We start from the raw sequence: 25,494 nt of genomic DNA, 5'->3' as shown, positions 1-25,494 counted from the left end.
TAAAAGGCCTGCTTTTATCATTGCAATGACCCTGTGGGGTAGATAATGCTATTGCCACTATGTGGATGATGGAGGTTAGGGAGGTTAAGGGTATAGGCTCTGAGGTCAGAATGCCTGAGCCATGTTCAGATCTGCCATTTACTAGCTGTGCCACCTTCAGCTTCCATGCTCCTCTGTGAACAGTGGGGCCATCTCCTAACATGTGAGGAATGAGCTGAGACATGTAGAATGCTTAGAGCAGTGGCTGGCCCATGATATGTGCCCAATAAGTGATAGCTGCTATTATTGATTTTGTCCAAGGCAAAGACTTGGAAAGGAAGGAGTTTTAATTGTGTTGTTACTACATAGTTGCTGCCATGTGGTCAGCTCTCAACCCATTAGTGAAAGAATGACATTGCTGTGGTTTCGCCACCATCTGAGACTGCAGACTGATGAGATCATGGCCAGGATCTGAACAGGCTGCCCACTCAGATGGCTCTCACTCCAAAACATGAGCTCTTTCTACCTGCTGCTCAGGCCAGTTTCAGATACTGAATTGGCTTTTCCAACTGAGGAAGGCTGCACTTCTGGAGATGTGTTAAGTGTGGGCATGGTGGTAGATCATCTCTGAGAGTTGAACTGTAGTCCGGTCTGTCAGGGAGAAGTGGCTGATCTGCCTCTTACAAACATGAGGAGCACCAGCCCTTTTGGTAACCCCTGGGATTCCTCTCCCACGCTTCTCAGGGCTTTGAAGACTGCGAAGTGTCTCTCTGATGCTGTGGGATATTGGGTGTAATAGGCATTATCTTTTTTTTTTTTAAGGGCGCCGGGACCAACTATCACCAGCTGCCCTGGCAACAAAAATTATGCTTCCAAAATCTCTTGATGTCGATTCCGCACGAAGAGCAACCGAGGCGTCTTACGTGTGCCACTCACAACAGAAGCCCTTTTTGGCACTGTCTTTAAATAATTGCTTCATTTAGGAACAGAGGGAACAGGGAGTCATATTGAGTGTGTTCTAGAAATGACTTTAAAATTGGTAGGATGGTAACCTGGCATTTCATGGGTGCCACTAGTATCTAGTCCCAGCTTTGGTGCCAACCAAACTTGTTTCTTTGGGCAAGTCTCTGCACCTCCTTGGGGCTTTGTTTTTTTTTTTTTTAATCTTTAATATGTGTGGGCTGGAACAAGTGGTGGTCTAATGTCCCTTCTCTGGTCTCCTATGACTCTACCTACTGCTCCTCTTGGGTTTACATAGACCACAACTCCTCACTGTTCCCTCTTTGTCAAACCTGCTCATCACTGCATCCCTACCTGGTATTCATTTCCCTTCCAAGTGAGAACTGCAATGCTCTCTGGGGTTATCTCTCTCTGTTTTCCCTCTAGGTCTGGGTGGGGATAGCTTGAGTGCTCTTTGGAGAAGCACTTATTAATAATAACAGTGACTTGTATTTGCTCAGAGTTTTAGAGCTCGCACAAGCATTAATATTATCAGTCGCACAGAGGGTAAGTGGTAGCACAAAGAGCTTAGGTCTAACTCTAACATCTATATTTTTAACAACCCCACATTGTCTATATCTTCGAAAAGTCTCCTTAAGTTGAAGTTGGAATTAACTGATGTTCATTAAACAAATCTACAAATTCTATTTGGATTTGATTTAAAAAGAAAAAAAAAAAGGAGTTCCTTCTCATATCCAGTTATTCTGTTACACACACACCATATATTTATTAGGTGCATGTGTATTAGGCGCTATTTTAGACATGATGGTTGGAAATTTGAATTACAAATGGTAGCTGCCCTCGAAGTACTTTGAAATCCCAAGGTAACAAGATATGAGTCAATACAGCTTTGAGTCAATGCTATTCATGCTGGACTAATGTGATGGAACAAGCATGGGTTATGGAGTTTGAATTCTGACTTTGCCAATAACTAATTAGGAGTTTTTGTAAGTCATGAAGTCTCTCTGAACCTATTGCATACTGATAGGAATGTCAGATTGGAATACTGTTGTGGTTTTAGATGATCTAATACATGTAAAGTAGGACAATGACTGTCAATTGTGGGCAGTTAGTTTCTGTTATTGTTAATCACCAAGCTCACTGGGAAGACAAAATATGCCTCCATTAAATACACCCTGCCATGAAGGCTGGGCCCTGAGGGGCGAGTGGGTCTTCCTTAGGTGGATTCTTGGTTTGGGGTGATGGGGCAAGGGTGGGGCAGGGGACATTTCAAGTAGAGCAAATAGTGTGCAAAATCTTAGAAACATCAAGGACTAGCAAGTTTGGGCAGCCATGAGTAGGTTGCTGGGGTTGGTTGGCGGGGATGGGGTGGAGCAGAAAATGATGGTAGAGATTATAGTGGAAGGCAAATTGGGGCCAGATAGTAAAGAACGCTGGGTGTGATGCTGAGGAACTTAGCCATGATTCTTTGGTAAAGGGGAGCCATCAGCAGTCTGAAGTGTGTGCTAGGGAAATAGTAACTTAAGTGACAACGTTGAAAATGAGGCAAGACTGTAGGTGAAGACCATGAGGCTATTGCAAAGGCCTATACAAGAGATGATGAGGGCCTGAGCTGAATTCATGGAAAGACGTAGGTGAGTGAATGAACTGAGTGGTATCTCACGGGGCGTTAGCAGGTGCTTTGTTAGAGAGGAGAGGATGATAACAAATGGCAAATCAGAGTGGTTTTTTTCTTTTTTTATCTATATACCTGGGCGAATGGTGGGGATATACTCAGGAATGAGAGAACCGAAAACAGATGAGCAGGCTTAGGAAGGGGTTCAGAGATGAGTTGAATTTTGAACGTGTGTTTAATGTGGTGAAGTCCAGGAGGCAGCTGGCTCTTCAGGAGTGGAGGTCAGGAGAGAAGTCTGGCCTGAGGCAGAGATTTGGGTGCTGGTTCTCCAGGGCTGAGAGCTCCCATATAAGAGGCCCGGAGTTTCCTGTCAGGAGGAAGATATGGACAGAGAGGGGAAGAGAACTGACCAGAACACTGGGGGCATTGATCCTCACGGGCCAGCCAGAGAGAGGGATCACGTACCTGGGCTCTTGGGCAGCCTGCCTGGGAACGTGGCATTACAGGCATATGCTCAATCAGCTTTGGGGAAGTCGTCCGACCTTGGGAATGAGAGACACTTGGATCCACAGGTTAGTTCCCAAGTCGTCTCATATCCTTGAGAAAGTTTCTCCAATAGTTTTGGTCTCCAACTTGAGGGGTGACATTGGCCAGGCCACTTCCCCTCTCCGGGCCTCAGTTTCCATGTGTGGCAGTGATGAGTAGACAGATGCCCTTTAAATCCCTGGATGGCCAACACTGCATGTTGACTCTCTTGGAAGCTTTGGTCCTACCTGGGGGACATTGCTTCTCTCATAATCAGATGTCTGTCCCTGAATTGAGGTGAGTATGGCACCAGTCAAGACTGTTTCTGGTAGGTAGTCACTTCTGGGTGATTTCTGGTTGAGGGCCAATAACTAAAAGCAAAGGATTTCTAGAATTAAAATAAATTAGGGGTAGTTACCTGGGCTGGATTCCTGCTTTTGTTCATGTAAAATAAACTCTGATTCCCTATTTCCCTCCATCCTGATGTATCTCTCAGCTTTGCCTTTGGTCACTGGTTTTCCCACCCTTATCCTTTCTTCGGCCTATAATTAAAATGAAAAGCAAACAAACAGGAAAGTCACCTGCACTACATTCAGAGCCTTTCCATCACTTGAGAAGAATCTGTTTCTTTCCCTTATTTTCCCCCACAGGCACCTTGCAGGGATGAAGACCTGAGCAAGTCTCCGGCCACTGCCTCTGGGCAGGCAGGATGCTCATTTTCCATCCTGGCCAAGAAAGGCATAGCACAGACCCTGGAATTGGGGAGAGGGAAGGGAATCAATATTGGCTGGATTCTTACACTCCTCCACTCCCACCCCCACCCCAGAAGCCACAGGTAGACTGGAACATCCCAGCACCCTGGGAAGGTAGATCTCTTTAGGTATGTGGAGACACTAAGTTTTGGGAAGGTCAGCTGTCTTAAGGTCAACAGCTAATTGCCAAGGAGTCAGGAATCAAACCCAGGCTGGCTGGCTCCAAAGCCCTTGCTGCTTTTGTTTTAAAGGTGTTCTCTTTTTTTTTTTTGCATAATGTCAAGCCTTCCTCCCTGGAGAAAGGTTTCGCTCCAGGGCCAGTTAATCTTCAAGTCTCAGTTTCCTTATCTTTAAAATGAGAATCAAAATGATACCCTGACCCTGAGCTGTTGTGCAGTTTGACAGAGATAATGCATGTGAAAGTGGTTTGTAAACTTTAAAGCAACAGACATGAGTCAGTCAATGTTTAATTTTACTATTCCCTGGGCAGGAAAGATCAAGTCTAACAGATAAGGTAATCTCTCCCATATTTAAGGACTTCAGATGTGGCAAAAGATGATTCTCCCACCCATTCCTGGGGAATCATCTCAGAACTTCCTCTATAGGATCAATCAATAGCATCTAGTTTCTGATGGGTAGGCTTTTCTAAGTGGTGAATTCCTTTTCCCTGGAAGGGTCTTTGAATGGCTAAAAGAGTTTATCTGGCCACCCAGCAATGCCTCCCCACTACTCAAGCAAACAAGAACATTGGGGTTGGGGTGTGGTGAAGGGTCAGGGTTTGGCAATCTAGGGGGTCACTGAAATTCCCAGAAATGACAGAGTTACTTTAGGGTTCTCTGAATTAACGGCCCTGGCTCTCTATGCTGTATCACACATTTGGGGACATTCTTAAATCTGACTTGACTATTTAATAGGAGCTAGACTCTGAACTCCTGGTATCCTCAGAATCCAGAAAGAATGTGATTTATACCAGGAAGGTAAATGATTAATATTTCTCCACTTATTCTGTTTATTCATATATATTAATTCTGAGATGATTCCCCAGGAATGGGTGGGAGAATCATCTTTTGCCACATATATATATAGTCTATATGTAGTCCAAACTACATGAGTGACCATGTGAGCAAACTGGAGGGGGGTGACAATCTACTGGAAGAGATAGTGTGTAAATAACTGTAAATAACACATACCAACTAAAAATTGTGATATGTCTATGATGAAATGGTGCAAAGAGCCAAGGGAACGTGATCAGAGAATCCTACCTGCTTTCTCTAAAAATGGAATCTGATGGATGGGGTGATATTTAGGGGTGTTGGTGGCAGAGAAGGCATCCTAGATCGAAGGTACAGATTGTGTAAAGGCCCTCACACTGAAAGACGGGCTGTGCTGCTTGAACCCAGGTCCAGGGGGAGAGAGGGCCTCGGCCTGGTAAGGATTCTGGCTTTTATCCCCAGATAAGTGGGACGTCATTGAGAGGTTTTAAGCAGGGGAGTGACAAGACCACATGTGTGTGTTAAGGTCACTGGGGCCACAGCATGGAGAATGGATTGGAGCTGGAGCAAGCATGGAATCAGGGAGACCAGTTGGGATTTTAAACTCAGGGAGCCTCTGTTTCTCCCGATAGCCCAGCAGAGTGCTGGCTCTATCATCAATTCGCTATGTGATCTTGGACAAGTCACTTAGGCTTTCTGAGCTTCTGTTTCAGCATCTGTAAAATAGGGAGGGGCTATTTCTCTTGCTGCAGCATTTTTTTTTTCTTTAATTGAATAAACTGAACATTAGCTAGGAGTCCTTTCTAGCACTCGCTGGGGAAGAGGCTGTTAAAAACAGTGATTGTCGGGTCTGGTTCACTTGGCAGTGCAGAATACAACTATCTTCCTTATTCTCCTTCTATAAACCCACCGAAAAGTCTGCAAATGTTTGGTGGGTTTCCTGTCTCAACCCTGACTACAGAGAAATAGCAGCAGCTGGATCTCCCATCACTGACGGCTCCAGCTATTCCTGCCTCCACCCCCTGGAAGGACTCCACGGGCATCAGTCTTTTACTCAGTGTCTCTGAGCTTCACTTTTCTTATCTGCAAAATGGGCCTCTGCAAATTTAGTCCTCCACTCAATAGTGTTAAGTGCTGCTCTATGGGTTGGGACCTGTGCTAGGCTCTAGGCATATAGGACAGACCTGCTTTCTGCTCTCAGGAGTCTTCCTGCCTCATTTCACAGAAAATGATGTACATGAAGGCACTCTGTAAATTCTGACACCATTTACACTCATAACAACTGTAAAATGAGGGTTGAACTGGAGATCTGGAAACTGTGCTTCGAATGGCAGTTCTGTTCCAAAGTAACTGGAACTGAGACAAGCTGATCGGCCTGGACAAGTCTCAGTTTCTTCAGTCAAACTGAGAGGGGAAGAACTTTAAGGTCATCCTTGTTTAAATGCTGTGATTCTAACTTTCCCTCAAAATTTGGATCCCCTTCCCAAATTCTGTATCTGGTTTCCTCTGGAGATTTCTCTCTTCTAATTTTGAAAGAAGCTTTTCCCTTTCAGTGCCCTCCTTGTATCTAATCCAGGAGTCCCAATTGCAAATGCCTACACAGTTCTTGGTGGGACATCAAATGAGCGAAACATTCAATAGGAAGAAGTGGGGACTGACAGAGAAAGGGACAATGCTCTGTCAAAAGAGGTCAGAGTCTTCTCAGCTCCTGCCAATTACTGCTTTATACAGATGCGCAGTCTGGATCCAAATTCTCTGTTCTCTTCCTCTAAAACACCTCTCAATTTGCTACTTTTTCTCCTTCCCATGATTGCATTCAATCCAGCACTAAATGACCGTAGCAGTTTCTTATATGGTTTTCTAGTTTGCAGTTTTATCTTTCTAATCTTTTTTTTTTTTTCCACATCTAATCCAGAAGAATCTTCCTTCCTCATTCCTTGCTCGAGAACCTACAAAGCCTCCCTGTGGTCTCCCAAGTCAGTTTACTTCACTTTACTTAATATTTACTGAACGCCTTTCATGCCAAACACTGTACTGTGTGTTTTGGGGACTAAAAAATGAGTTTTAAAAAATATGCCCCTTAAGAATCTCATGGCCTATGACAGGTTTTAACATTCTTTGCATTACAGACCTCCTCAAGCATCTATGAAAGTGACAGACTTCTGTCCAGTAAAAACACATGCACATTTTCTACAGTCAGGAGAGTATACTCCTAAGAGTCAACCATAAGACCCTTCTTCTAATCATAACTGCTTAAGAATCCTCATTTTCAAAAAAGTGCAGCACTTAGAGTTTAGGGTGATGAAGAAACACAAAGAAGGGGGTTGGATTCATTCCAATCAGGGGAATTAGGGAACCCTTTTTGGAGGGGTACTTTGAAATCACTCTGCCCTGGATTTGAACCCAGGTGCTTCTGCTTAGCTGATGTGTGCCCTTGGGCAAGTCACTTAACTTCTTTAAGACTTACCTATATAATAGGGACAATGCTCCTCACTTCCCAGTGAGGATGATATAACAGGTACAAGCACCAGAGTAGAAGCACCACCCAAGAAGTATCAGCACCTTTCTTTGCCCCATGGTCTTTCCTAGATCTCCCTGCATCCTTTTCTTCATGTCATGCCCCCATACAAACATATTTCATACCATCAGGACCCTTCTGGTCTGTCAGGGAAAATCTTCCTGCTTCCCAAGCTCAGGGTACTTGTCTTTCTATCTGCCCTTCCCTCCTTTGCTCTGTTTCATTCATTCATTCAGCTCAATTATATACTGAAATGTTTTCCAGGCTTCTCAGCTTCCTCCCTTCTCTGAACAAACCTGCAACCAAACCAGTCATCCATCTTCCTGTGAGAAAAATCTCTTTCATCAAGAGTCCTCCTCTGGGCAAGTTCCCTTGTACGCCTGAAACATCAGGGCCTCTCTGACTTCTCTCTTAGCCACCCCAGATCCAGTCACATGCCACCTTCTCTCCAGTCTTCTGGCAAATAATCTTTGTATTAAATGGCATTGATGCTTCTCACGTATGGACTATATGGAGTCTGGGCCACAGCATGGTCCTCCTTAACTAATCTTCTGGCTGCTGCTGTTCCACCAGCAATCCAGGCTGGCCACTGGCACCAAACTCAACTTGAAAATGAAGCATCTTTTCATTTTTATGTTCTGGGCATACATGAAGGAACCTGGCCTATAGAAGTGCTTGTGGTCAATTAAAGATGGCCCTAAATTCTTTGCCCCTCCTTCCATGGAGAGGCAATGTCAATTTTCTTCCCTTTGAACTTGGGCTAGTCTTATGGCTTGTTTGATCAATAGACTGCAGCAAAAGTGGTATTTTTGGATTTTCATAAGAAGCCTTGCAACTTCCGCCTTGTCCTCTTGGAACACTTTCTCTTAGAGCCCCATGTAGGAAGTCCAAATACCCTAAGGCCATCAGGCTGTGAGAAAACACAAGCCACATGGCGAAGCCACTTGTAGGGAGGGATTGGCTGGTCAACCTGCCAGTTCAGCTCTGAGCTGACAGCCAGCATCACAGCAGATACTGGAAGCCATTTTCAAAGTGAATCTTCTGGCTCTCAGCTGACCCCATGTATATCACAGATGAAGTGCCCAGCTGAGCCCTTCCAAATTCCTGACCCACAGACTCATGGACAAAATTAAATGATTGTTTTAAGGAAGTTAGTTTTGGAATAGCTTGTTACCCACTTAGAGTTTATGAGACCAGAGCTCAAAAAATGTTTGTTGAATGAATAAAGAATTCTTTTTGTAGTAGGGCTCTAATGGTGTCCCTGCCCTACTCAAGAGTTCTCAGTGATTTCCCATTGTCTTAGAAATAGTTTAGTGTCCTTAGTTGGCATTCAAGGCCCTCCATAATTTGGTTTCAGCCTGCATTTTCAGAACTCATCACCTGCTCTCATTCCGAATGATTCCTTCCTATACTAAAGCTTGTTTGCACTGTTTCCCAAAAGACACCCAATACTTTTCCAAGACTATTCCTTTACTTATAGAATAAGAATCTAAACGCCCTTTCCTCCTACTACATCTCTCCTGTAGTAGGTTGACATTGAACTTGATTTTCAAGACTTTAGTCAACTGCCTTCTTGGGTTGTCCAGTCCAGCAGTGAGCCCTCCTCTTTCTAGCCTAGGTTTGGTGGATGGTGCATTTAACTCCTCTATCATCACTTACGCTGGTTGTTCTTTTCTTACCTCCTCTACTACACTGCCAACTCCTTGTGTGGGGGGTGGGTGGGGAAGGGGGTCCCGTGATTCATTTCTGCAACTCAGCACTAGCACAATACCTAGCACATAATACCGTGTACAAACAAGTTTCATGGCTTACCGGGCGTGCATCCCTAGAGATCTTCAGACTTGCCAGCACATAATGTGGCATACATTGTGATTCCCAAGCCAGGCGTTCAAGTCCGTGAAGGGAAGAAGAGTCTTCAGAAGAAGCAAGGGCTTTGCAGTCAGCTCAGATTTTGAGCCATAAAGCCACTTCCTGTGTGCCTTTGGGGGCAAGATGCTTAGACTCCCTGAGATCCGTTTTCCATATCTGGAAACTGGAGATCCTGAATGGGAATGTATAAAGGCACAATGCTGGGCCCCTTGCAAGCTATTACTAAGTACGTATTTGCTGAATGGATACAACAGAATGGCTGATCATTTGGCTGTTGATCATTTGTTGATACGTTAACTCTGGGAGGACTCTACCCCCACCAAAAAGAAAAGAAGGAAGGAAGGAAAGAAGGCGGGAAGAAGGGAAGGTAGGAGGAAAGGAGGGGACTGTGAGGCCCAATAGAGAGGCCACCTGGCCTATAAGCACTGTGTGATGCTCTGTGATCTTCAGCAAGGGGCTGCTGTGGTCTCAGTCTTCTTATCTGTAAATTGAGCGGTGGGCACTGGAATCTAAGCTCCCCTCCAGCTCTGACATTCCAAGAGCATTAAAAAGAAGGGATGAATCACCCCCTCAAAATACCAATATGAGCTGGGCCCTCCCCCTGCTGTCCCCATCAAGCACAGCTAAGAGCTCTTAATACGCAGCCAGCTTCCTCCTGCAGCTGCCACCAAACTTCAACCCCCTTTCCCAGGAGTCTCAGAAGCAAGACTGATAATAGACCCCTGGCCTTCACCATCTCAACAGGGAACCAGATCCCATTCCCAGACTCAACTGGACAGAGGGCCCTCCCCAAAGAGGGCTGGTTTTTCTGTGGACCTTTAGCCATAGTTCACCTCTGTGTGGAGTGGGGGGTGGGGGGCGGGGGTGGAGGTCCTTGGAAGGGTGGAAGGAAGAAAAGGGAAGAGGTGAAAATAGAGGTTGAATGAGTGAATTCTTGCAATCATAGGGAAGGGATGGGGTGGTGGAAGCCTTGTCATTCTCTTCCAGAATTTTTTATTTTTATGTTGATGTGTATGTACCTAATCGTTATAAATTCCCATTCTCTGGGGAAGGCCTCCCAGCAGCTGCATAAGTTCATAGATACAAGCTGTCAAAGCCACAGAAGACACCAAGATCAATTTCCTTCCTTTTAGGAGATAGACTCTAGACCGCAGAGGGCAGCTTTCTTGCCTCTCTGCCCAGAGTTCTCTCTTCTTTTCCGCGTTGATGCTATTATTAGTATTATCAGCCTTAATAATAAAGGAAACGCAATTGGCTGAGCGTTAGTCACAGTGTCTCAGGACCAGCACCTCCTTCGTCCCCTTCTGGGACCGCCTGGGTCCTGCTCCGTCCTCTCTCGGCGCCCGGAGCCGCCGTGGGCCTGCCCTTTGGGTCTGTCCGACCGGTGGTCTGTCCATCGCGCGTCACGTCTGCAGCCCGGGTCCTCCCGACGCACACTGGGTCCTGCTCTGAAAGCCGAGAAGCTCGCCGGCTGCGAGAGGGTTTTCCAAGTGGGCAGGGGTGGGGAGGAGGGGCGCGGGCGGGCGGAGGGAGGAGGGGGCGCCGCGGAGGGGAAGACCTCGCATTGTAATCCAATGACATTGCCAACGTGGGGGTGGGGGAGCTGGCCTCGGCGCGCTCTCCGAGTTTTGGCTGCCGGCCCAGCTAGGAATAACTCTCTTCGCATAATTCGCGTGTTTACCAGGCATGAAAATTCTTGCTTTCGGCTCCCCCCCCCCCACTCCCCGTAAGCCCCCTCCCCGTCTCCCCTCCCCACCACCTCCGCCCCTCGCAAGTGAAACTCTGTCTAAAAAAATATTGGCCCGGGGCACAGAAAGTTTTGCATAAATTCATAAGTGATGAATGGCTGATTTTAACGTTATTTGGGTATTTGTCAGAACTTAACAAATATACATGGGGACGGCGGTTCATAAACTTAAACATCTCAATATCCCCTTTCTTCTGGAAATAAATTACGTTTGTTTGCCCGGCTTGGAGTCTTAAGGTAGCCGACATTAGGAATATTTTAAAAGCCATCATCCATCGAGCATGTCTCCCAGGCGCCAGGAAGATTAAATGAAAGAATCATAAGATGGAGGTCTTTAACTTTTAATCCTTTTACAATGAAGCCTCAGATAGTCGCGGGGGCAGGGTGCCCTCTCTGGGGGGAATAATGCCGTTATTCCTCGGCTCTCAGTTAATGAATACCCTAACGTCTGTCCCACGGCTGACGGAGGCAGCGCCGGGGAGGGGGCTCGGGCTCCCGGGCCAGGCTATTGAAACGAGGAGCCACCGAGGCTGCGTCGGAAGGGAAGAAAGCGCCCGGCTGGAGGGACAGGGCGGGCGGGGCCGGGGGCATTGAGACTGCGCTGCGGACCGGGCGCAGGTTTGAAATAATTAGCATAGATTCGCCGGGAGTCCGGCCTGGGCAGGGGGTGGGGGACAGGAGGGAGGCGCGGGGAGGTGGCAGGGGGGTGGGGGAGGGAGCAAAGGAGAGCGACTTTGGAGTCCAAGATAAATAAAGGGAGCGCGGAGCAGTGTCAGAAAGCCGGCCCACGTGGAGCTGCGCGGATGGGCGCCACCGCGGACTGACGCCGAGGGACGCACGCGAGAGTCAAGCGCCCGCCTCCGAAAGTTGGCTTGTTGAGGGGTGGGGTGGGGGTGATACTTTGCAGGTCCCTTCAAGGGGTAGCATGTCTCCCGCCCCCAACTAACCCTAAAGCTCAAAGATGCCGATTCTTATTCCTCCCCTTTGCCCACCCACAAACGGAGTAAGTGTCCAGAGCAGGGGCGCACCCCCTCCCCAGCAGCGGATCCCAAGCAGACGTTTTTCATGCAAATTCAGCCCCTTAGGAAACCTCCGCCCACAGAGCCCTCCTAAGGTCCCGGTGTGGGGTGGGGTGTGGGGGGGCGGTGAGTGTCAAATCTCAAGCTACTCCCAGCACCTCCGGCCCAGGGTCTGGGATTTCGGGGGCTGGGACCTGCAAGATGCCGGAGGCTGTGTGAGTGTCGATTCCAAGGGATCGCCTCAGCGCTCACCTCCTTAGCTTCCGGTCGTAAAAAGGGTTAACCCGGGCTGGATATCAAGGTGGGGGGTGCGAGGCCGGAGAGGTGGCGGGACCTGGGTGGGCGCGCTCTGATCCACTACCCCCCCCATTCCTCGGGGGTCAAGTTTCAGCGGCACTCCGCCCCCAGGGTAGGTGTGAAAGACACGTGTCCCCATTGTGAAGGGCCTGTCAGGCAGGACAAAGCGGCCGCCCACCCTACCCCCCCCCCCCCCGCCTCTCGTCCCAGCCTGGGGTCAGCTCCAGGGGGCCGGCTGGGTGTCGAGGTCACGTCAGGCCCAAGCTTTGGTGACATGGGGGGGAAAAGCTGGGAGACTGGGCGCAGGCCACGTGATGCTCAAGTGAGAGGTTTGAGAACAACCTCCCTCCTCCCCCTCCCGCCTCTGAGCAACTCAGCGGCCACCTCCATCAGGCCAGAGGAGGGGAGTCGGACGGGATGAGCCCCTTCTCCCAACAGGCGTTGGCACAGCGGCACCCCCACCCCGCCCCCCTCTTCCCATCAATCACCAACACAGAGAATCGCAGTGTAGAGCGCAGTCGGTTTTAGTGGTTTTCTTTAATCCTGCTCTGCACTTCTCATTTACTACACGGGATATTATAAAGAATAAATAGCAGATACTCTTAATTTACAATGATTAGTCATTCCATTTGTTCTCTATATTTACAATAACTGTAAAATAACATTGAACTCTATAGCTTCTTCGAGGTCCAAGGAAAACCAAAACACTTTCCGAAGAATGGAAAATAGCTTTTAAAAAGTCCTTCTACAAAAGTTTCTCACTCTCTTTGTACTTTAAGAAAAAAATAACTTTTCCCCCCTGCTTCGCCATGCGAAGGGCAATGAAATATAAATAGCAGGTTAACATTATTAGCAACAACCAGAATAAGTCTCTTTGCTCTGATCTTTTTTTCCTTTTGCTTATTATTATTTTTTTAAAAATACAGTAGAAGCCGGTAACTTTTAACGTATAATACTGACCTTTTAATAAGTAAATTAAAACTGGGACCGTATATACACACACACATATACATTCCTACACAGTTAAACAGTGCATTACATGAACCAGAAAGCTAGGTCTCTGTAGCCAAAAAAAAAAAAAAAAAAAAAGTTCATTGAATCCACTCGCGAGAGGATGGTGGAACTGGTTGGAGGAGGTGGCGGGGGGGGGGGGGGGGGGGCGTCGGTGGGGATCGATCAAGTGTCCGGGTGCGGGCAGGGGGCCCCCGAGTTCTAGCACGAGCATTTGCACTCGGAAATGATGGGGTACTGGATGGGAATCCAGCCGCAGCGCTGGCCTCCGCGCCGCTGACAGCGCCACCGCAGCACGGTGAGGTGCACGGACTTGGACGGCTTGCACACCATGCCCTCGGGCACCGAGCACGAGCGCTTGCTGAAGCAGCTGCCCACCTTCACGTAGCGCGGCCAAAAGCGGCTGCCCAGGTCGTTCCACGCGTACAGCACCGGGCAGAAGGTCTGCGACCACAGCCACATCTGTAACTTCCTCCGCAGCTTCTTGCTTAGGCGCTGCTTCTTGCCCGGGGCCAAGCCCTCGGAGAACTCCAATCCTTTGATCTCGCTCGGCATGGCCCCCGACGGCCGCTGCCGCAGCAGCTGGTCCAGCTCCGCCAGGTCCTCGGCGCCCCCGGCCGCCCCCACGCCCCCGCCGGGCCGGTCCTCGGGGGGCGAGGTGGCCATGAAGCCCGGGTCGTAGTGGCCACCGAGCAGGGAGCGCAGCAGCGTCTCGTTCAAATCCTTTTCCTTGGGGTCAAAGATAGGGTCCGGGTGTTCGATGAGGTCCACCAGGGGCAGGTTGTCGCTGGGAGCCGGGCGGATGTGGAGGTAGTGCTGGCCGCCGGCCGGTGCCGCCCGCAGCCCCAGGACCACCACCAGGGCGTAGAGGGTGACCCCCAGGCTGGGGCAGCGCTCCATGCCTCCGGCGCGCGCCCGGGGCTGCTGCTTCGTCCCGCGTCCCCGGAGGAGAGCACGCCGAGCCCGCGGCGCCTCCGCCGCGCTCCCCTGTCTGTCCGGAGGTGGCTTACCCGAGGCTGGGCAGGCGCAGGGCGGGCAGCATGAGCCGCTGGGAGAGCCCTTCGCGCAGCGTCGGCTTCCACCCGGGCGGAAAAAAGGCACACAAGTTGGCTGCAACTCCTCTCTCCGGTCTATTCGGGAAGGCGGCCGCGGCAGGGCATCCGAAATTACTCCAGGGCGACCGCGGGGCGCTGGGGGCGCCGACTCCTTGCTGCTTTCCCCAGCCGGCGGCGGCGTAGGGCGCGTGGACGAGCCGCTCTCCCCTCCTCCTCCTCTTGCTCCTCGTCCTGCCGCTCTGTGCAGCGCCGCTGGCCGAGCGGGTCCCGGGGGCACTTCCCTCCGCCTGCTCCGGGCTCCGTAGCCGGCTTTGCCCAGCGGACTCCAGCAGCGGCGGCGGCGGCGGCGGCGGCGGCGTCCGCTCACGTTGGCACCGGTTTGTCTGTCTCGCAGGGTCCAAGCCTTTAAATTTCCTGCACTTTCAGCTCCATCACCATGGAAACCACTGACTCTCTGGGCTTTGCCCCCTCCCCCTCCTTCCCCCCAAACAACAACCCCACCCCCCACTTCTCCACCCCCGAGGAGCTGGAGCCGCACAGGCTCAGGGGGAAGCCGCCTGCATTCGCCGTGGAGGCGGCGGCGGCGGCTTCGGCAGCGCCCAGGGCTGTGCCCCGCCGGACCCAGATGCCCCGGGAAGCCGACAGTCCGACTGCTCGCCCCAGCTCACAGGCGGCGGCGGCGGCGGCGGCGGTGGCGGCGGCGGCGGCGGCGGCGGCGGCAACGGCGGCGGCGGCGGTGGCGCTTGGCAGGTCTCCGCGCAATTTTCTCTCTCCCCCACCACCCACCCCCCTTCTCCTCCTCCTCCTCCTGCAAAATGCACCGCCCCCCTCCTTTCTCCTGGAGCAATGCAACTGGGGCTCTAGGCGCCCCGCCAGGGCCAGTTCTGGGGAGAGCTCGCGGTGGCGCTGGAGCCGGGCTGGAGGGTGCAGGGCCGGTTTGGGGGTTGGGGGAAAGACTCGAGATGGGGCATGGAGGGCTCTTCATTAGCTGGGTGCTTTGCACTGGGAGGGGAGCAGCGGAGAGGTGCCGGGGACTCGTTTGTCCGTGCGATTCCGAGCAAGGAATTTCTCCATGTGCACTAAGCGTTTTCCCCGGGAGCTTCTCGCCTTCCTCTCTCCCGGGCTCGGTCTCTTGACCCCTCCCCCAACGCGCGCGCGCGCGCGCGTACACACACACACACACACACACACACACACACACACGCACACGGTGTGCGTCTCCCCTCCCCAACACACACACACATATATGGTGTGCGTCTCCCCTCCCCAACACACACACACACACACACACACACTCTCTCTCTCTCTCTCTCTCTCTCTCTCTCTCGCTCTCTCTCTCTCGCTCTCTCGCTCTCTCGCTCTCTCTGGCTCTCTCTGTGCCCGGGGAGTAGTGAGCCGTAGCATTGCCTAGCGTAATGTAGTAATGTAATTCATAGGAAAGGCTTCTGCCTGTCTGCAGCCCCCCCAACCCCCCGCCCGGGTCCAAGAAGGGGGTCGGCTCCTCACCCTCCTCCACCTCTTCCTTGGCCAGGTTCTGCGCCCCGAATGGCCGAGTCACAGGGGTGCGTCCGCTCGCTTGCGGCTCCCCTGGCCCACTGGGGATCGCGCGGCAGCCGCTCGGCTCCCTGGTGGCGGCGCGCCCTCTGCTGGCCCCCGGCTAGCCCTGCACCTGGCTCAGGCGCGGGCGGCCTTAGGAGGTGAGCTGTCAGACGACCGCGCTGCCCAGCTCAGTTTCTGCTTCTGTGTCCTTGTCATTTCTTGTGTTTGTGTTTCTGCGTGTATTGATGGGTCCTTTCTGGTTCTCTCGAAGCTCTCCAAGACCTTCAGCGTAAACAAACTTTCTGAGATTCCTCCCCACGCCCCTCACATTTCACACAGATCTCTTGCACACCTCTGCCTCCGCTAAACCGGCCCGGTGGAAAATAGTGGGAACCAGAAACTTAAAAGATGCACTGACAAGAGGGGGGCCTGAATCCCGGCTGGGGTTCACCCTGACATAACTATGTTAACCTTGGACAAGTCACTTTCCCCCCATATATCTTAGTTTCTGCATCAGTGAATTACCTTGCTGGGATTCTAATAAACCTGCACCATACTTTCTCTTTCAGAAACAGTTTATCTTTGGTGGAAGGTGGGTACTGAAATGATACTTGCGGTTAATTTTTCCCTTGGATGAGGATGTAGCCTTCACAACCCAAGTGGAGTTTCCTTTGTGGTGGGATGTGATTGTAGTCTGGCTAAAGCTTGAGAAAAGAGACATGAAGCGTATGATTCAAGTATTCACCAGTATTCCATGGAGTAGAAGTTTTGAGGCCCCTTTGTGGCAGCCTAAACCACTCCAATTTCTTAACTCAGGGATCTAGTTCTCCCTAACAACCTGTTCTGCCCTCCGCATACACACATACAGAAGTTTTTCTGCTGTCTAGGAAGAAAATGCACTTTGTTTCACCGAACATTCTATCTACAAAACCTCAGCTGTTGTGAGGGATGTCAGTTTTAGATGAAAATGTCTTCCTACACTGTCAAGTCTAGACAACAACTAGAATTGGTCTAGCATGGTACCTGTCAAAGGAGAGTTTGCTTTGATGAATGCTGTAGGTAAGAATAACTCATTGGTTGTTGAAATTGGATTGATTCTTAATTAATGTGTGATTTGAATCTGACACATAGTAGGATCTTAAACAATACTCCTTTTTTTCTGATATGTTTGTTTCCTCATGAAGATTAATCGCTCAGAGCAATCTTGATGATACTATGAATTAACTAAGAAAACAATTTTTTCAGTAAAAAGTTCAAAGGCAAATTTTTAGCCCCCCCTTGGTAGATTTCCATAGTGACATTTTATTGTACTGTTTTCTGTTCCATCAGTCTTCCTCTCCTCTCTTACAAATCTCTGATTTTTTTTGTTTGAAAACCAGCCCAGACCCCTTAGCCTTTTATTTAGGTTGGGTAGATTTGACTGAACAGTTAAAATTTTTTTGAAAAGCCCCCTTAAAAACAAAAAAACAAACCATGTCTGAGATTAGATTGGGCGACCTGTTTATGTTTTACAGACACACACTTGTGAAGACCATGGGGTAAAAAGACAAAGGAAAGAGGATTCACAGTGGATCTCCACCTCATTCCCAGGACGCTGATGGTCCACTCAAGGAAGATATGACGAACATATCAAGAAAACATTAAAAGAGCATGGGGGGAAAAATCCGTAAATTCCTAATAACAGTGTAGAACAGTGTCTCTTTCTTGATCAATATAGTAATTTCATGCCCTCTTTTGAATGTTGTTTGAAATTTTATAATTCCTTATGCTGTGCAAAAAGAAGTCAGAGGGATTGTAATGTTAGATACAGTGTTTTGGAACCCCACCTACCCCTCTTACGGTGGTGGTGAAACGCGACCTGGGGAGAGCCTGGAGCTCCCCACTCTGTACCACACTGCAATAGCTCATGCACTTAGGTGTGGAGGGAATAGAGGGGTGTTGGCATCAGAAACTAAGCCCTGCCAATGCCTTCATGGAAGAACTGTGCTTGAGGAAAAAAGCTACATTTGCTTGAGTAGGAAGAGGAGGAAATTTGAGATATGTGCATATATGTTATGAGTGTGCTTGAAGAGGAGGGCCACAATGTAGGAGGGGCTGCCAGAAGATCTGGGGGTCTGGGTGGTGGAGGAAGACTACATCACAGACAGTGGAATTCAACACGAAGATGACCGGTGGACCAGGTGACTCTTGGTTGGAATTCTGGCTTTGCTACTCTTATTAACATAGGCATGTCAACCATTCAAAGCTTCCGTTTCCTCATCTGTAAAATGGGGATAACACACGCTTCCCAGAATTGTGTCATTTAAAGCCTAACCTAGCACAGTGTGTGAGGCACACTATATAGTGGGCAATAAACTTTCAACACGGTTGTTCTTTGGGGAACCCCACTAGCCTCAGCGGGCCAGTCATCCTAGGTTTGAGCTGGCCAGGGCTGAAGGAGAATGGGGATGCTGTTGGAAGCAACTTGAACACCTTCAGGCCTGCTTTCCACCCACTGAACATGTGCAACTGAGCTACTGGTAGCTGCCATCCTTCAGGAGTTTGAAGGAGGGGACCTGGGATTTCTTTGGGGACTCAACAGCTGACCTATTTCAGTGCTTCTGCTGCTCTGTGAAAGAGGGAGCTTGATAAGCAGGACAAAGAGGGTTATATTTCTTCAAGATGAAGCTGTGGGGTGAGAGACGGACCAAGGGAGGTAGGACTATCAGCACAGCTTTCTGCTCAGGTTCTCACTGCGAGGAGTGTGGGACTTCAGTGGGGACTGGCTGGGGACTCGGCCTCAGCAGGCCCCATAGGGAAGAGACCAATGGATGATGCAAACATGGGCCCATGTTTGGCTCATCTCTCCAGGATGCCTGTCCTTGAAAAATGCTGGGCAAGGAAGGATGGAAGCACTCCTCTGCACAACTGCATCGATATTTACAGGTGGAAGGCCAGAGCAGCCCGATGGTGCACTGAGCATCTTATTTTCACTATTATTCTAGGAAAAGTCCAACAGTCTTCTCGTATCTTTGGCCCTGGAAACATGGATCTGAGGCAGCTGTGGGTGATGTGCAGAGGGCACGGTGTTTAATGTTAGGAAGCCTGGGGCCTGCCAGCTGTGTAACCTTGGGGGAGTCGTTTTAGTTTCCTGGCACTCCCGAATACATAACACTGTGGAGACATCAGAGTCTCTGTTCTTCCTGCCTTCGGCTGCGCTGCTGCTAACATTTGTTCCCAGACGTCCGGGGAACACAAGGCACTGTAAAGGAGGAAGCATAAAAACTGCCATCTCTTAAGTCCGCTGTCAACCCAGGCACATGAGAATCATCACCCTCAGATTCTGACTGTCTCAGATTCAACATATATGTTGAATTTCATGGACTTTCTCTTAGACTCAAAATAGCATTTCTTGGCCTGGCCCAATTGAGCAAAGTGAGGAAGAGTCAGCCAGCAGGTTTCCTTTTTTCTTCTCCTAACTGCCCCAAGAAAGGGAGAGTGGAGATGAAGTCCCTCTGATTGGGGTCCAAACGTGGTGGATTTAGCTTAGCCCCCGTGGGTGTTGGCAGGAGCCTGGCCAGATCAAGACTCACAGGGTGGGTGTAGAGACCCACTTCAGCTTCACAACACCTTATATGTTTTTTGTGTGTTCAGTGTTGATAACCTTCTAGTTAGAATTATGAAGTGTTGGGGGTTGGTGTGTGTGTGTGTTGGGTGGGTGGGGGGAAATGTGCGTGCAAAAGAGGGGACACATAAGAGGAGAGAAAGAGAGCAAAGGGAGAGGACGGAGTTCTAAAAGGTGGGCTGGGGTGGAAAATTGGTAAGTAAATGTGAAATATATTTTCCTGAACAGAGATAAACCTTAACAGCACAGGAGGAAGGGCGCTCAGGCTAGCTTTCTCAAGCCGGGCAGCCCCTTCCCTTCCTCAGTCTGGCTCCTGCTCAGCCTGCGGCCCCCTCCCCATCTGGCTCCACACTGGGGAAGGGGAGACGTCTCTGGAGCCCGGTGGCTCATTCATCTCCTGATAAACTGTTTATCTGAGTTTTAACGAGGGCGCCTCTCCTCCAGCCCTGGAGACAGAAGCCTCTGCGTGTTTAGCCGGCCCTGATGTGGGGGGCCTGGGGGTGGGTGGGGGCCGTGCCTGCGGGCAAATCTTCTCCCCTTTCCTTGCTTGCACAGGCTCTGAGCTTGGCCCTCAGACCCCAGCCTCACAGTGCATTGCCTTGGCAGAAAGCTCGGTCTAGGATGGAGTCAACGTTTTCCCACGCAGAGGAAATCCCTTTTGCCGCCGCTCTTTCTCCGTGCCACTGCCTTGAAAACTGTGTGTGTGTATTCTAAATAAATCAGCTTCGTGGACACTTACCATTTGTGACCCAGTATTTTAAAAGGCGTGAACTCCTGTGGGGATTTACATACAGCCTCCTGGCCAAACGCACAAGCCCCCCCCCCTCCACTTGAGCTCACATTTCCCCCACATCCCCTCATCCTGCTGACACAGATATTTATTGAGATAATATGGTCTAGTCACCTTTATCCCCTCAAAAGCTCAAGATAACAAGGAGACAGGAGCTCAGTGGAGTGAAAAATAAAGTGGAAAACCATTCCTGTTTCAGGTGAGTGGCATGATTCACGAGTTCCAGCTACTGAATCCATCAACACACATATTCGCACCTTGGAATTTTTTTCTCTAGCCACGACTCAGTCTCTTCACCAGCCAAGAAGGGGTGCGGCCTTGTATGGGCTGCCCTGGGGGAGGGACATCTGTGCTTTCATCTGTTCACCAGGTGTGCACCCCAACTTCAGACAAGCTGCTGTTCGAGGAGCGAGATGCAGCCTTTGCTCTTGGAGAGCTGAAAGATAACAGGAAAAAAGAAAAATAATCCTCAGATTACAATTCAGGGTGTCAGCTGCCATAGTGAAGGGTTGGGGAGAAGTGTTGGGGAGAGAAGGGGCTCAGAAAGCAATCCCCAGGAGATTGGGTTGGGTTCTGAAGAGGAATTCACAGTCCAGGAAGGAAGAGGGGGAGAGCACTGCGTAGAGGACATTTTGGGCAGGCCTGGGGAAGGGGCCGCGTCTTCCAAGTCCCGGGTACGAGTTGGCAGTACTGAGAGTTGGGGTTTGAGGGGTAGATGTCGGGAGAGCAGGAGCCTTGCACGGTGGGCCACTGAAGGACCTTGGACAACTCTGAATCCCATTTGAATTTAGACTTGGGTTTAGAAATACTTGTAAGAAACCTTAGGCATCACATCAGCATGGCAATTGCAGGCCTTAAATATTGCAGGTCAGCCCTATTATAAAAAAAACAAAACGAAACAAAATGCAACTCGATTCTGAAGTACATCAAGACTGAAACCCAGGCTTTTCAGTCCTAACACAGTTGTTTTTAACATCAATGCAACACTATCTCCTATGTGCAGAGAAAAATTCCTCAAAAGAGCAATAAGTTTATAAATCCTTATTTGTAATGGGCACCCCTAAAGAATGGGCTAAGTGCGTGGGATAAGAAGAGGGGATGAGAAGCTCACTTTTTACTTGATCGTGTATTTATGTAAATTTACTTTAAAAAGCACACAAAACAAACAGCAGTCACTATTTTTGTATTTAAGGAAAAAAACAATACAATCTTAAAAATCCATGAATTTAGAAGAAATAACTTGCCACAGACATTTAGTAAAGCTGGAAATGGTATTTAAAATTCTAGGTGTTGAAAAGATTTTTGCAGCCAGCACCGGGCTGTAGGGCTGACTCCTATTAGGTGATCTTAAGTTTAGTTAAATGGTTCAGTGCTCGGGTGTGATGATGAAGTGAGGGAGAAGCATATTTGGTCATTTGGCTAAAGTGAGGAGCTTTCGTGTGCAGGGGTGTGTGTGTACCGTGTCCGCTAGTATGTGACAGATGGTTTCAAGATACCTTAACCTCCTATCTCAGGCATTGAAGGAGAAATCAGAGTGCTTTTAAAATAAAGCAATACCTGCGTTAAAACCCACCACTGAGCTGAGAAACAACCAAACGAAAATGCACCCAAACCCAATCTCACGCTTGATCAAAATTCTGCAGTCTGGAATGAGTTTGAGGTGGGGGCTGGGGACTGGAAGGAAGTAACCCTAACTGATTGTTTGGAAGATGGGGTCTCCCATCGACTACAATAGGTGCTTTCTCGTCAAGTTTCCGATCTTAGGAACAAGGAGGTAAAGTTGAACATGTTTTGGGAATTTACCATTTGCTTTATGAACATCACCCTACCTAAATCTCACATGAGCTTCTGGAGTAGGGACAGTCATTTCCGCATTTTATAGGTAGGGAATTTGGAGTCCAGAAAGGAGAGGGGGCTTCCCCAAGGCCACCTCCTTTGACTCCTGGATCACCTCTGGAGGTAGCTAGAAACTTCTTGGCTCAGAGCTGTGGCACCCAAGGGGGGGCTTCCTAAATTGCCCATCTATCTGCAGCTCTCTTGCTCTGAATCCATATTTGACTTTTTTCAGGGGTCATTGGTACCAGCAGGCCAGGGAGACTTACTAGTGGGCAGTAACTTCTGGCAACCTGGTCACATAGGGGAGAGGGCTCATTTCATCTTCCGCTCCCCGCCCTCCCATAATGGAGCATGACTGTAGTAAAACAAGGCTTTTGATCAAGCTTTTCCACATCACTTTCAGGACAAACAATGTTCCTGAAGCCCCCAACTGGTTTTATTTTTCTTATATCTAAGGTTTCACTTTAGTGTCCTCACCGAGCTTCATTAAAAAATACCCTCCATTAAGAAAAAAAAATCATTGAATTTCTTTATTATAATTCATGGAACATACTTAGAGAAAATGAAAGGGAGGCTTCAAAGTGATATTTAAAAGTTCCTTAAACTTCTGAAAGGAGTCCCCATCTTCCCTCTAACCCATCAGGCATCCTCACCTACTGCAGAACATTTTCAATCTGTCCTTTGGCGTAATAAAATAAGATCCTAAGTAAATGTATCGATTAAAATAAAAATAAAAATAAATAAAACAGTGGCTCGTCTCTCAGCAGCACGGTTGGTGAGCGGGCATGTGTTTCAACACAGGGATTTTGTAGCGGGCATGTGTTTCAACACAGGTATTTTGTAAGGTATGATTCATTAGTTACCGGATTTTTAGGAAAAATTAGTTCTATAAATTATTGTATACATTTAAGTTAAAAAGTGTTTTTTTTTTTGTTTCCATGCATGATAAAAAAGATAGATAAGATTAGAACTGGGACCAATATTTTGACCCCTCCTGTGCCCTCCCCACAAAATGAATCCAGTTCACTTTACGATTTTTAGACAAGTGTCACACAAGGGCTTACCCATGTTAACAAGTTAATGTAAAGCTTGATTAAATTCACATAGATAATCCCTAAAATGTGAGGCCCTTGAAGTGCCTGGAGGTGGTAAGGAGGGAACAGGCTGGTAATGAGGCCAAGTTGCCCTTCCAACTTCATTTTCATTTTGCATCATTTCAAAAGTGAATTACCTCAAGAGTTCAGCAACATACATTGAGAAAAATGCAAAGCTGCCTCCCTCACCTCCTCAAGGATTTGAGTCACTGCGGATGAGCCTTTAAAAGGTAATTAAGAGGCAACGTAATTATCATGCCACAGGGGTAAGAAAATCCTGGCAGATCACATTCTATAGAACTCTGCTTTTCTTTCAGCCCCTAGCCAAGGAGGGATGGCAAGCACATTTTAGACTAAATGTTTATGGCTTAACCTTTTTCAACAGCATGAATGTTTACTTCTAAGTTAGTCCTATTGTCCTGTCCATGATTTTAATATTCTTGTTCTAAATATTTTGACAGCAAGGCAAGCCTTGGGACATTTGTCCTTATTTAGGGACTTCAGTTCGGAGCTACGATCGGTGGCGGGATGGCCAGGTGGGGATTTGGTGAAGTCTCTGCTAGGTCCTAGGTGAGGTTCCCTCTCTCACCAAAGTTAGCTTAGGTTAGCCACTGAGAAGTAGGGTTGCAGATAGCACTGACCGACTCAAGGTAAGTGAACTTCCTGCTGAAATGCACTGAGTGTTCCTCTCACTCTTCCAAAGATGAAGTGTTCCGGCAGGAGGAAGAGGCTAAAATAAACTGCCATGTAGAAAGGGAATTACGAATATTCAAATACCTCTAAGGATTCCTGGGCTTAATCTCATGATAAAGTTATGACATCTGATGGCTTTTCCAGTCAACCCCGACCACCTTTCCCATATCATCTCTTTCTATCCATTGTCCTTTGCCACTTGGTCAGCTCATCCAGAGCTCCTGGGAGGTCTCTGCACGCAGTCTTCTCATCCTCACATACTATGCGTTCTGTCTATTCACTCTCTCCCTTCTGCAAAATCATTTGCAACTTTCTAGATCCTAGATGCTTAAACACCCTCCACTCACCGTTGATTTCCTTTGTGCAGAATTATTTGCACCCTCCTTTCAATCCTGCCCCACTCTGTACCTTTCTCTCCCTCACCGATTACCAGCTTGCCTTCCAGGCAGTTGTCTGTCTTTACTGCTAGACAGCAACTCCTTAGGGCAGTTCAATTCCATATTCGCAGGACCTAGCAGAGTGTTTGGTATACAGTAGGTACTCAGTGAAAAAGTGAATCCCTGCACTTGTTGCATTGTTTCTGGTGAACATCAATGGCCCCTAGTGGTTGGGGAAGGGAAACCCTGGTGGTGAAAACTACTCATCTCCTAATTGGAATAGCTTATATTTTTGATCTTTTCTCATAAATCAGATCCCTCATAGGTATCTGGGAAATAAAAAGACCAATCTGAGTAAACGAGATGCTTTCTTTTTTAACTGGTATCCGCCAATGTCTTACTTGTCTGTGCTCAACTGGAGACAGCCCGATTACTGTCCCAACAAACTCAGCAGCCTGAATCCCCAGTGGACAGCAGCTCGCCATATCAGGGTCAGATGACTTTGGCAGCAGAAACAAATGAGGGTTGGGGAGGGGGTGGGGGTGGCTGGCTGTATCCCAGGTAGCTGCAGCTTGGGGTGGGAGAATGGGGAGCAGTTGAATGGTCCCAGCTCATTTTGGGGAGGCAGCTGCTGCTATGACATGCTAGGTAGAGTTAACCCATACCCTTGGAAGAGGAGATCATTAAGTCCCTCACCTCCACCCCTGAGACTTGAACCCAGTCCCTGTTGGAACTATTTGCCCTCTCTCTACCCTACTCCAGTTCTTGCTGTCTTGTTGGAAAGCTAGATTCAGAAACGGTTTCCAAAGGCACAGAAGAGCACTCACCTGTCTGAAGACCAGGAGCTCCTTGGTGTCTGATTCCAGCTGCACATGACCTGTCACTGTGAACACTCACTGGGGCAGGCTGAATCAGTGGCTGGATTCACTGTCAAGACCGACCAGGTGCAATTCCCTAAACATCCTTTAGGTACTCTGAGCTGTCATTCTGTACACACAACTGTCCAGATAACCAGGTCAAAGGTGTCCATTTGGGGATTCTTTTCCCAGCCTGAATGATGCAACCCAATGCAAGAACAGCTTCTCAGGGGCAGCTCGACATCACTGGGCTCTGTCCACCTGGCACAAAAGGCAATGCTTTGAAGAAGAAATGGATTAAGGTATTAGATTACCGTTTCTGTAGCCAGGCCCATGGCCTGCAATGAATGTCCTGCCCTAAGTAG

The 25,494-nt window shown here is 48.8% G+C and overlaps 1 protein-coding gene and 1 non-coding gene across 2 annotated transcripts; both read right to left on the bottom strand.

Moving 5' to 3' along the window:
• Nucleotides 1-798: 798 nt before the first annotated feature.
• LOC143689291 (U11 spliceosomal RNA) lies at nt 799-931 on the bottom strand. The gene has a single exon (XR_013178735.1). It is a non-coding gene; the product is annotated as a U11 spliceosomal RNA (small nuclear RNA).
• Nucleotides 932-13,432: 12,501 nt separating this feature from the next.
• On the bottom strand, nt 13,433-14,184 carry NOG (noggin). The gene has a single exon (XM_077163073.1). The coding sequence runs from the start codon at nt 14,182-14,184 to the stop codon at nt 13,486-13,488; it is 699 nt and encodes a 232-aa protein (XP_077019188.1). The 3' UTR covers nt 13,433-13,485.
• Nucleotides 14,185-25,494: the final 11,310 nt, after the last annotated feature.

This window comes from Tamandua tetradactyla, chromosome 6, assembly GCF_023851605.1.
Source record: "Tamandua tetradactyla isolate mTamTet1 chromosome 6, mTamTet1.pri, whole genome shotgun sequence".
Lineage (NCBI taxonomy): Eukaryota > Metazoa > Chordata > Mammalia > Pilosa > Myrmecophagidae > Tamandua > Tamandua tetradactyla.
The sequence above is the reverse complement of the archived record's forward strand: the minus strand, read 5'-3'. Positions and strand labels throughout refer to the sequence as shown.